This window comes from Orycteropus afer, unplaced genomic scaffold, assembly GCF_000298275.1.
Source record: "Orycteropus afer afer isolate SDZICR_OR568_19922 unplaced genomic scaffold, OryAfe1.0 scaffold00064, whole genome shotgun sequence".
Taxonomy (NCBI): Eukaryota; Metazoa; Chordata; class Mammalia; order Tubulidentata; family Orycteropodidae; genus Orycteropus; species Orycteropus afer.
The window spans coordinates 5,289,374-5,301,548 of NW_006921651.1; the positions used below are offsets into that span (position 1 = coordinate 5,289,374).

Below are 12,175 nucleotides of genomic sequence, written 5' to 3' on the forward strand. Positions count from 1 at the left end.
ATTTTGCTCCAAAGTACTTTTAAAAAATTATATTTATAATAGCTTTAAAAATATAAACTATGACAAAAGATATGCAAGACCTTTACACTGAAAGTTATAAAACACTGCTACTACTGATGGCATTACAAAAACCTAAACAAATTCAGAGGTATACTGTGTTCAAAGGAGTGCTGATGGTGCAGGGCCTAAGGCATGTGACTGCTAACCAGAAGTCATTAGTGGTTCAAACTTACCAGCCATTCCATAGAAGGAAGACTGGGCAATGTACTTCTGTAAAGATCTACTGCCTTGGAAACCCAACAGGGGTCACTATGAGTCAGAACTGACTCGATGGCAATGGGTTTGTTTTTTTTTTGTTTGTTTGTTTGGTGTACTGTTTCATAGATCAGAAGAATCAATTTTGTTAATCAGCACATGAAAAGATGTTCAACATTACTAATCACAGGGATATGCAAATTAAAACCACAATGAGGTACCGCTAATACCTATTAGAATAATTAAAATTAAAAAGACTGGACAGAGTGTTGGTGAAGATGTAAATGAAACTCTCCTACAAGTATATCCAGCTGCATTGTATTGTTAACTGGTACAAATGCTTTGAAAAACAGTCTGGCAGTTTCTAAAAATATTAAACCTGTATCTAATTGACCTGTATCTAACTGACCCAGCCATTCTGCTCCTGGGTATTTAAGCCAGAGAAGTTAAAGCATATGTTCATACATACAAAGACTTGTGAACAAATATTTAGAGAATGGACATCATTTTTATGATGATAATACCAAGTGATGGTAAGGATGTGGAAAAAAAATGGAATTTATACACTGCTGGAAATGTAAAATGGTACTGTCATGTTGGAAAATAGCTTGTAGTATTTTTTTTTTAAAACAACTTAAACATACACTTTTTATAGGACCCAGAAATTCCATTCGTAGCTATTTACCTAAGAGAAATGATAATAGCATGCACACACAGAAACCTGTATGGGAATGTTTCCAGTGGCTTTATTTAGAATCACCAAAAACTGAAAACATTCCAACTGTCCATAAAGTACTGAATGAATAAACAAATTGGTTCATCCACACAACGGAATACCATTCAGCAATAAAAAGGAACAAAATATTAATACACACCACAACATAGATGAATCTCATGATGTGAGAGGAGCCAAACGCAAAAGGATATATACTATATGATTTAATTTCTGTAACTTTTATAAGAAAATAAAACTTTTCTAAAAAAGGCAAAATTATAGGGATAGAAATCAAATGAATAATTCCCAGGAGCTGGAAAGTGGGCACTGATGTGAAGGAGCATAAGAGAACTCCCTGGGGTGATGGCAATGGCTATATATTGATTGTGGTGGTGGTTACATCACTGCAAAATTCATAGAAGCACATTAAAAAGGGCAAATTTTACTGCATGTTAATCATACCTTAAAACTAGACTTAGATAAATTGTAAGTGAATGAAAGCACACATTTAAAACACAAAGGTAAAGTACGTCTGGTGCTGAAAGAACAAGCTTTGAACCCAGCAAGGAAGACGAAGAAATGCATCCCTCTCATCTCCAGAGAAGAGGCCATCCGAGAGCTGAGTCAAGATTCAGAGTGCCGGCCTTCAAATGCTTGTTCTCTTCTTTGTCCTGACTTGTGTAAAAGATTATGTTGTCCCTGGCAACCCAACTAATCTTTACTTTCTAACTGAAGCAGCTTTTTATCTTAGGCCATTTTCCAATCCAGGCCCTTGGTGAACACCATGATGTAGAATTTAGTGCTTTTGAAGGTGCCTCTCCTCCTTTTGAGTCATTCCTTTCTCCAAGTGTCAAGATGTTCAGACAAGAGGAGATATAGAGAATAAAAAAGATGCTATTCATGTTGCTGGAAGCACCGTCCCTTGAATAGGATGCAGAATTAAGGGGCCGGCCAGGGGTTCCCGCAGATTCCCACGGCACTTTTTGCAGGTACAGGTGTGCAGGTCCTCAGATCCTGGACGGGTTCCAGCTTGGGTAATTATATTCTTTCTCTCTAAGTGCCCCTGCTGTTTTTGGTGGATATAGAATTCTTATTCACTTCCTGTACTAAACTGTTATGTAGAGTTGCTGTGCAGCTGTTACACAGCTGCCACATTCCTCTCCATACACAGTCTCTAAAGCACTTTTGGATGAAAGGTGCTATATAAACATATTTTATTGTCATGTACTGGTTGCCTCTCCACCTAGTAGTAGGTTTTGTGAGGTTCTAACTATCAATCTGTATTCCACAGCACATCAACATTTAATTTCTTCCTCCTCCTGCTCCCCAAGCTCCTCCAAACAAGGCTCTTACCACAAGGGTCCGTAGACAGAGAGTCCCTGCAGGGGCACGGGGGTCCAAAGCAGCCACAAGGTCCCACACTTTTATTTTTCTAAAGATCAAAAAGGGGACAAAAAGCGTTAGGGAAAAGCAAAATTAAGGGTACACAGGGGAGAAGAAGTCACAGCAATAAATACGTGTGGTGAATACAGTTCATGTGATAAATCCAGCCCATGGGTATATATATAATTTTTTGTTTGTTTGTTTTGGAGACTTAGTTCCTGCATTCACTCTTAGGTAGACTTTTTTGGTCGTAACAAGGGAAAATGTATGTGGTTAACCTAAAAACAAAACCTGGTTAGCTTTAACCAAACCAGAGAGGTGAATGGCAAAGTCATACCACACTTTGGGGCCAAGAAGAGCTCTTGGACGTTAGACTTGTTCCTATATAAGCGCTCACTTAGACCTAGAAATCTACAACTCAGGCATCTTCTTTCTGGTTGGTTCTACAAACGGCCCACAGGTACCAGAGGACTCGGGGCCATTCAAGATTTCTGGAGCTTATATAAGCAAGACCCCTATATTTTGATTTAATTAAGAAAAGTCTGAAACCAAACCCACTGCCATTGAGTCAATCATGACTCATAGTGACCCTATAGGACAGAGCAGAACTGCCCCATAGCATTTCCAAGACTATAAATTTTTACAGATCAGACTGCCTCATCCTTCTCCTGCAGAGCGGATGGTTCGAACTGCTGACTTTTTGGTTAGCAGCCCAATGCTTAAACCATAGCACCACCAGAGCGCCCTCTGGTTTGAAAGGGCACCAAATTATCAGCCTGTCTATCTTGTAGCTCTTTCAAAAATCAGTTGCAGGTCATGTCTTCCCAAGGAAAATAACAGACAAAACTCAAGAAAGGTGGGTACAGATCAAAACCAAGGCAAGAGAAAATATAACTTTGGATGCTGCTGAAACACATCATCACAGCCTGACAATTTCCCGAGGGTAACTGGGACAGTGATGGCTAACTCCAACCAGAGGAGAGCACCTGCTGCACTCCATGCTGCCCGAGTTGGCTTAATCAGAAGGAAGGGTGGGCAATCTACTTCCATAGTGATACTGCCTCAGAGACCCAAGGAGGGGTCACTATGAGTCGGGTCCGACTCGACGGCACATAACAACAACAATAGCCATCTCAAGAGCTAAGACGATGCTGTCAGTTTCTAATACTAAAAAAAGCTGCCAATATTTGAATTTTAGCCTTCCACTCAAAATCAGGCAGCTTGATATGAAGAAATGATCAAGAGAAACTTAATTGATAATTCAATACATTTTTGTATGCTTTATGCTTAGTGTTGCTAGACATGGGATCTATCCACAACATGAATGGATTTTATAACCAATGGAAATGTGACTGAAGAAAATAAAGAATACAGACCTCCTGGTAACTGAAATACTAGGGAAGTGATGACGAGAGCTACACTTTTAGGATTCACTTCCAATGGGATCAAAATTCAAGATCCTCCCATACTAAGCTCCAAAGATAGTGCTCTCCAGTGTTTCAGTGTTATTAATTTATCATTATTTTATATGTATATCCTGTTATATTAGGTTTGTCCTGTTCTTTGCTTTATAGGGCATAAGAGACAATATTTAGGTTATTAATGAAGAGCATGTGCAATTAAATGATTGGGAAGGATCTTTTAGGAACAAAAACAAAGGAGAGGTAAATAAATAGATTAGGCAAAAGAAATACTGTATCAACCTTTTTCTGTGAAATCTATAAGCTTTTAGAAAGAAGGAGAGGCTGTATTTAACCTTATAAGGCAAGAGGAATAAAGATGTAGATTTTTAAAAATCCTATTAGCAAACTCACCCATCATAGGCCCCACTGACTATCCTCTTGTTATCAAACCGAATACAGCGCACCAATTCCTCATGGCCTTCTAATACTCGTAAACATGCTCCACACTCGATGTCCCATAGTCTGGAAGACACAAGTGACTCAAGTGAACCTCTGTGTGCTCTTGTCTGAGCATGGAATGTTACAATATTTTACTCTGCATGTCTTTAAAGAATCCACCAAAATAAAATCAGTCAACACCCATACAGAAATGTATTGCTTTTGATGTAACTTATTGCTTTTCTGCCACATAACTCAGGCAGAAAAAAAATTATCTGTAGCTCAAACATAGGATGTATTTTCAAAGTTTTATGTAATTCTATATAATATATATTATATATAATTGTATAATTCTCCCAGGAGCTCTGGTAGCGTAGTACCTAAGGCACTTGACTGCTAACCAGAAGGTTGGCAGTTCAAACTCATCAGCCACTCCTCAGAAGGAAGATGGGGCAATCTACTTCCGTAGTGATACTGCCTTGGAAACCCAAGGAGGGGTCGCTATGAGTCGGATCTGACTCGACAGCACATAACAACAACAACAAGTTTCCCAGGCATGAAGGGTAAATGCAATGTACACAGCTGCCTGGGAAGGAAATGACCAAGACAAGAGAGGGATGCCTCCTGCGATCATCAGGAAAAATGAGCTACAGAATGCCTGTGATTTCCCACCTCGCAAAGCATCACCACTTGGTCACTGAGGACACTGCTTTCACCCGCTGCAGAAGACAGTCTTTCATATATCAGGAAAGTTATATTCAAGTTCTCAAAACATTTGTTTACTAATTTGTAAAACTGTATCCTTTTAGACCAATCCAGGTAATTTCTAAAAATGGTAATTCCATTAGATATAATAATAGCCCTATCCATTTTTTTTGTTTTGTTTTGTTTCTAATGGCCTTTTCATGCTCTTAGATTTAACTGAAGAAAGAAACTTCAATTAAATCTAAGATGATGGAGAAGATGGATAAGTTTTGCAAATTGTAACTGCTCTGTGCTATTCATCTTTGTGGGGGAGAACATCAAAGAATACTTCAACTTGTGGATTCTTCGTAATTTCAAAGACAGGTAACTCCCTGAGCAAGCATGGAACACAGGCAAAGCTAAGAAAAGGAAATTGCACACTTTCTACTAGGGAAATTAATCTTTCCTCATCTTCTTTTTTAAGGATAGTGGTGAAAAGAAAAGACTTTTAGCTATTTATTAGCACTTTGCAATGGCAGACAGGGGACATTTAAAGAGAAGGGCCCTTATCTTCCATCTACCTGTCTCTCTTGCCAGCTTCCCTATTCAAGCAATACGTTATAAATAGGTCTATCTGGTGATAAGGGAGCTCTGGTGGCATAGTGCCTAAGGCATTTGACTGCAACCCAGAAGGCTGGTGGTTCAAACCCACCAGCCGCTCTTCAGTTGGGCAATCTACTTCTGTAGTGATACAGCCTCAGAAACCCAAGGAGGGGTCCCTATGAGTCAGATCTGACTCCCCGGCAGTGGTTGTGTTATCTGGTGATAAAACTATTACAGGAAGGAAACACATCAACAAAAGGCTGTGTTGTGCTGCTTCTCTGCTTGGGGCAAACTCTGGACCTGTAAGAAGCTACAGAAAGGACACATATTTTATTACAAACATAACACAGTTGGATATTTGTATGCTCTGTGTGCAAACACTGAATGGTAGGAATACTGATCCCTTCTGGGAAGGGGCACCTGGTGCTCACCTGATGGTGTTGTCAGATGAGCCACTCACTACCAGCCGGTCTCTGTACTGCAAACAGGCAATGCCTCGTTTGTGTCCATTTAAGGTCCTCACAAATTCACAAGTACTTGTGTTCCATACCTGAAACCGAAGAAAATATTTGGCAGTTAATTTGGTATTTTTACAGATAAAATTTATGGCAACTGGAGTCTTGGGGAAGTAAAAAAAGAGAACTGAGCCACTCAGGGAAGTCAACTTCTCAAATAAAACAAAACAAAAAATACAACAAGTTCAATTTATGATAATCTGGGGGACTTTGTATCTGCCTGCTATCACATGGGTATTTCTCAAAATGATTTATTTACTCTTATAGGATTAGTCTGATCTTGCAGACAGAACCAACTTTAACCTTGCCCTTCCTGTTTTTACCATTATTTTTAGGAATACCTAACGAAAATTGTCATATAACTTGCCTTCCTCATTACCCTTTTACTAGTCTCTGAATAATTTATTTATTTTTGGGTTTTGGAAATAAACATTAAGTTATTCTATAGTAATGTTAAAATACGAAATTTCCTTTGATCAAATTTCCACATGAACTGTCCAACTCTAAACTGGTAACAGCTTACTGGAAATTGCTTATTGTCCAACTTAAGAGATCTCAGGCTTCTTACTTTTATAGTCCTATCCCCAGATGCAGAAACGATGTACTTATCATCAAAGTCTACAACATTGACAGCAGCTCGATGTCCAACCAGCACCCTCCGGAGGGTGATGTCAGTTGGGGAGGCCATATCCCACACGGCAATGGAACGGTCTTTGGAACAGGTCACCATCATGCCATTATTGAAACGCAAGTGCAGAACCGCTTCACAATGGTGGATCAATGTGTTTAGCATTTCACCTGTATTGACATCCCACACTCTGGAACAAACAACATTATGAAGGTGATGGGAAATTTAGACGGTACTACAACCTGCTGTCAGCATATGACCACCAAGGTCCACCCCCCATGGTTATTATAAGCTTTCTGATATTCACTCTGATACCACTAACAAGATAGATTTTAAACTAGGGTTTTGATGAATACCAGCCGTTACAGTGCCCCACTGACAGTCCTCAGGAGTCAGAACCGATACAGACCAGGGTGTTCTGTAATAGGCTGACTTAGTATTGTGGATTTCGGCTTGAGGAACAGGGATCTTAGGTTTCACCACCCACACATTAAGAACCAAGATCACCTAGACTCTAAGTCTAAGGGTCATTTTACTGTGGGGGTGGGGATCAAGAATAGCCATCCCGCTGTAAACATGGACTTTACAGCAGAATGTGGGACGTTTGGCTAGCTCGAGAATTTTGTGTGATGAAGTATTTTACAGTAGTATTTTTGTGTATTTGCTTTGGCTTTCACAACACATTTTATTTGCTTTTCCAGTTTGACCTCTTTTTCAGATAATCATTTTCTCCCTTATCTTATGAATGATGTTAGCTCGCCCCTATAATGTTTCAGCTTCCTTAATGCACTCCACAAGCACCAATAAATGTTAACTGTTGATGACTTTCAGGACTCAGTTAGCTATGCCTTTAAGTCAAAAGATAAAGAACAGCATTCTTTATTCACAGAGGATAGCTTGGAATGGTAAACACTGAACTTCAGAGAATCTAACAATGCAGTTAACTTTTTTTTTTTTTTGGTCTAGTTTTTTAAAAAGAAGTTACTTTTGATGCATTATGTTTGCTAAATCCTTTAGCTTAAGGCAAAATTCCTAACAGAGGTTTCCAGCAGTGCTGCCTATACCCAGAACTCAAGCTACACTGGACTCCAGCAGCATAATGGCTGTGTCATCAAATCACTAACGCCTCTGGAAATTGAGGGCTCCTCCCTGAGTGAAGCTCGCAATTAAAAACTGCAGGGATGGTAGGGGAGAGGGCTGTCAAAGGGAGCGCACTGCTCACCTATACACATTTTAAAGGCGCTAATGCTTACCTGCACTACAGTTATAGCCACCTGAAAAGCAGGCTCCATTCCAGTCCTGTCGTTCCCCTGTGAGGTGGTTTTTATAAGGAATGCAAGGTTTACCATAAAGCTAAGAAAAGTTTCTATAATGGATTATTCTTCCAAATTTAAACAGAATGTGTAGTTTCCTTAAATATACAAAACCATAAACTTGCCTCAATCATTCCTAAATCAAGTTTTCTAGTTCTAGACTGACATGAATGATGAGGGGAGCTGATGGCTCATTCTTTAGTTAGACATTTCGAACTATATTCTTGCAGATATATACAAAATACTATCTATGACAAAGAACAGAGGGGAGCTGGTGTTTCAGAGTTGAAAGCGCGTTTGGAATGTGGTACCTGACTGTGGAATCCGATGAGCCCGTTATGATCACCCGCTCGTCGTACTGGAGGCACAGGACAGAACCTGTGTGGCCTGTGAGAATCCGCCTGCATTCCAGCGTGCTTTTATCCCAGATCTAGGAGGGCAACGAAGAAGATCTTTTGATCACTGTGATAATGGGGGTACTGTGGAGACTTGCTGGCTCTATGATATGTTTGATTCCCAAAAGAATCAAAGCCCAGAGTAGTGTGGAATGCATTCTTTTCTATAGATAAAGCTAAATGCCTATATATATGTGGCTTCAGCACTAATGCAGACTTTATCCTTTTCATTAGGGAGCAGGGTAGCCTATAATTATGTGAAGGCCCATTCCGTGTACTTCAAGAAGAGAATTTAACTTAGGACCAACCATCTGTATGTTCTTCTAGGGGAATATCTATTCTTTAAGAAGATGATTTGGCTTTGAGAGTGGAAACGATTAATGTTATCACTCACTTTCCAGAAATAATGCTTGGAATTTATGATTTGGATTGGTTTATGAATGTGGTCTCTTGCCCTCTCAGCTTTCCTCCCTCGACTGAACAGACCTTACCTTGATTGTGTTGTCTCGAAGGCCGCTGACGATCTTCTGATCATCATACTGTAAACAGTAAACTCCTTTGCTTGTTTCACTTCGGCAATGGATTCTCTGTAAACTATGTCTTCCACACCTCCAATTAGATTCTATCGTCTGAGTAGAAGCACGGTAAAAAGGCAGTAATCAGAAAAGGACCAGAACCAAACTCCTATTTCTTCCAGCTTAAAGTATCTTTCACGGCAGCCAGTGACAAATGTTTAATGCTTCATGCTACAGGATATAGAGAACTTAAAGCAAACTAAAAATTTATTTTTAAAAAGCCAGTATCTAAATTGATAAAACATTTTTCCATTTGCAAGATGATTACAGATTTAGTTTCTAAAACTCTCTTGCCTGTAAGTAAGGCATAATAAACTTGGTGAAAAGAGACTGCATACCAACAGAGGGCAAGCTACGAACCATGTGAGGCTATGTGCTCAGGGATCTTCCTAAATGTGATGGCCATTTCCACCAGTGAACTTCCACGAAGAGCAGAAGACATCTGAATAGTAGCTTGTAATTTTACTTTGCACAGTCTCACTGCTATTTGATGATGATGTCATATATTCTTTTCCTCTCTCTCCCATTTATTTACCCATTAGTAACAGATTTTTAAAAACATAAAAAATTTGTCTGGCAATTTACTAGATTTTATCTATCTTATTTACTTTTAAGAAATTGATCTTTAACCCACATCAATAAACTTTAAGGGATTTGGTATAATAATACTGTTACTGAAGAACGCTGATGATTCTCTACTATTCAGCAAATACCCAAATATACACAGATTCTTACCTCAATGTCTTGTATAATTTTAGGATAAAGTGCTCTATAAAAAGAGTTGGGAGGAGCAGTCCCATCAGGTGGTTTGTTTTTGAATAAATACTGTCCCCTAAAAAACAACAAATATATCCCAATGAAAATAATATTATTATTTATTTACAAGGAGTACTTCTTCAAAGTGTTTTCACAGTTACTCTCCCGTACCATTTCCATAACGGCCCTGGAGAGCTGTGATTTCAGGAGTCCCATGCCGAGGAGTAGCTTTCTAGGATCTAAGAAACTCAACCAACATTGATTTTCTGTCTGATAAAACATGATTATTTCCAGTGTAGAACATCGTATTAATTGTAGTCTGGCCATTTGGATTTTTAGACAAAGGGTTTTTCTGATTCAAGAAAACCGAGTCTGATTCAAGACAACAGTGATTCAAGAAACCAACATATCAGGCTTTAAAAATATTATAATATCAACAAACTGAGTATGTGTAATCAGATATCATATACCATATTTTTATGCAGAAAATATGCATGTCATATGTTTTTTTGCAAACCACACAACCGCTCATGCACTAGCTTCCTACATGTGCTATATATGCATTTATGTGTGGGTGCCTTATATGTAAAAAATAAGGTATTGGTCTATCTCTTAGACCTCTGTGTAGACAGATTTTGCTGGCCTTATCTTTTGAGAATTCTGTTAGTAATGTAACTTCTGCCTTTGAACTAGCACATGATCCGCTGACTTCTCCTCATTGAATGCAGCTGTGGAGCCTGGCCCAGTGGGAAGCAGAAATGCCCACGTGTGGAGACTGTTTTCTCCGGGTGTCCATTGGTGTGGGGGCTGTGGGAGGGTATACTGGCTGCTGGTGATCAGGGGAGCTGTGCTTTAACAGGGGAAATCTGGTTCATTTCAACAAAAAACAAAGGCATCACAGGAGTGTCCAGCAGCAGACAGGGCAGAAGATGAAAAGAAATGCCTAAGAGCACTGTTGCTGTCAAGTGTAAGGCATGAAATTGACTTTCACAGGTGTGGTTTGGCTACGCGCACACATACATGTATTTTACTGCCTTTCCTTGATTCCAGTGAGCGTTTGTTAGCATCCCTTTCCTTATGACAGCACATCTCTGTAATACCCATATCCCAAGCTAGATCTTTGCTACAAAAAAATCCAGTAAGTGGCAATCACGTCCTGCTGGGTAAAAAATTTAATTCCTCATTCTGAAGTTAAGAACCCACCAAACACGGTGTGGAAGCTAGTAAACCCCACTATGGGTGTACTCACTGCTGTTCTCACTGGCACTGTGCCTTGTAAAGTGGAGATAGGCAGAATGCCTCTGAGTGTAATCCTGGCACCGGAGAAATCATGTTTTCTCTGGGCCAGCCATCCACTCTCCCTCTATAGCTCCATTACAATATAATTAATTGTTCAGTGTCTCCAGGAGCACCTCTCCCCTGCCCTCTCTCTATTAGACACCTTGAAAATTAGTTGAGAAAATTTCCTGTAAGGAAGGTAGATGGCTCTAACTCGTGTGTTAACACAGAAGGGAGATCTGCAATAAAGAAACCAAAATAGTACAGTTTTTAAAAAGTGACTAACACGAACAAGAAAAGTGATATACTAACATAAAAGAAAGTGCAAATGGGATCCATCTATGAAATTAATTCTGGCTTAAAGGTACATTCTTATTCTATAAATATCTATAGGCAAATAAGTATTCACATAGATTCTGAAAGAAAAGATTCTAAATCTGGTTGATAATTACAATAATTTCAACCCCAACATCCTTTAATAAGCTAGGAATCATTATCTATATTTTGCAGATAAAGAAATCAAATGTCAGAGAGGTTAAAAAAACTTGTCCAGGGTCACATGGCTAACACATAGCAGCCCTGCGATCTGCTACTAGGTCTGACTCCAAAGCCCACATTCTTAACCACTTTATTGTCTCTCAATGTCCACCATTCCACAGAGACTCCTGTCTTCTTTTCATCTTGGTAACTGTATACAGGTACTCCAGGATTTTCTTCATACACACTGGTATTACTGGCACATCTAAGGAGGATGCATGTGAACGCTGACCTTGTTTTTCACACCTCACTATATTTACCATGCCTTGCTAAAGTATCTGATTTCTTCAAATCAAAGAGGTTACAAAAAAAAAAGGGTAGCTAGGTGTTGAAAACTGGCTTCTCGATCTGTCTTTACGTTGTAAGTCAAAACCTTTTCACATGGAAGCTCTCTGACAACAGGGACCACTTCCACGTGAAATGCCTGGTACCTATAAGAGTGTGGTGCATGATAAATGCTAAATACTAAATGCAGAATGTTATCATAAAATGATCTGCTGATTAAGAAAATGGACTTTTCCCAAGTGGTCTTTTATTATACTTTCAAGAGTTACCATTACTAAGCAGAGAGAGCATATTCAGTATTATTCAGAAGAGGAAATGACAGAGTTCATATCCTAGGAGCAGACTGTCAAATCCATCTAGATGGAAAATACAACAGCAAAGGAGAAGTTAAATCTTAGAGACCCAAAGCTTT

The 12,175-nt window shown here is 39.2% G+C and overlaps 1 protein-coding gene across 1 annotated transcript in view; it reads right to left on the reverse strand.

Annotated features, from left to right (window-relative positions):
• Positions 1 to 12,175, reverse strand: part of BTRC (beta-transducin repeat containing E3 ubiquitin protein ligase) — a 134,387-nt gene that overhangs the window by 6,333 nt on the left and 115,879 nt on the right. The window contains exons 6-12 of the mRNA XM_007939937.2: positions 9,643 to 9,739; positions 8,824 to 8,961; positions 8,249 to 8,367; positions 6,565 to 6,814; positions 5,913 to 6,031; positions 4,168 to 4,278; positions 2,324 to 2,402 (exon numbers count right to left, since the gene is read on the reverse strand). Of these exons, the coding sequence (XP_007938128.2) occupies positions 2,324 to 2,402; positions 4,168 to 4,278; positions 5,913 to 6,031; positions 6,565 to 6,814; positions 8,249 to 8,367; positions 8,824 to 8,961; positions 9,643 to 9,739 (913 nt within the window). The remainder of the gene's footprint in view (positions 1 to 2,323; positions 2,403 to 4,167; positions 4,279 to 5,912; positions 6,032 to 6,564; positions 6,815 to 8,248; positions 8,368 to 8,823; positions 8,962 to 9,642; positions 9,740 to 12,175) is intronic.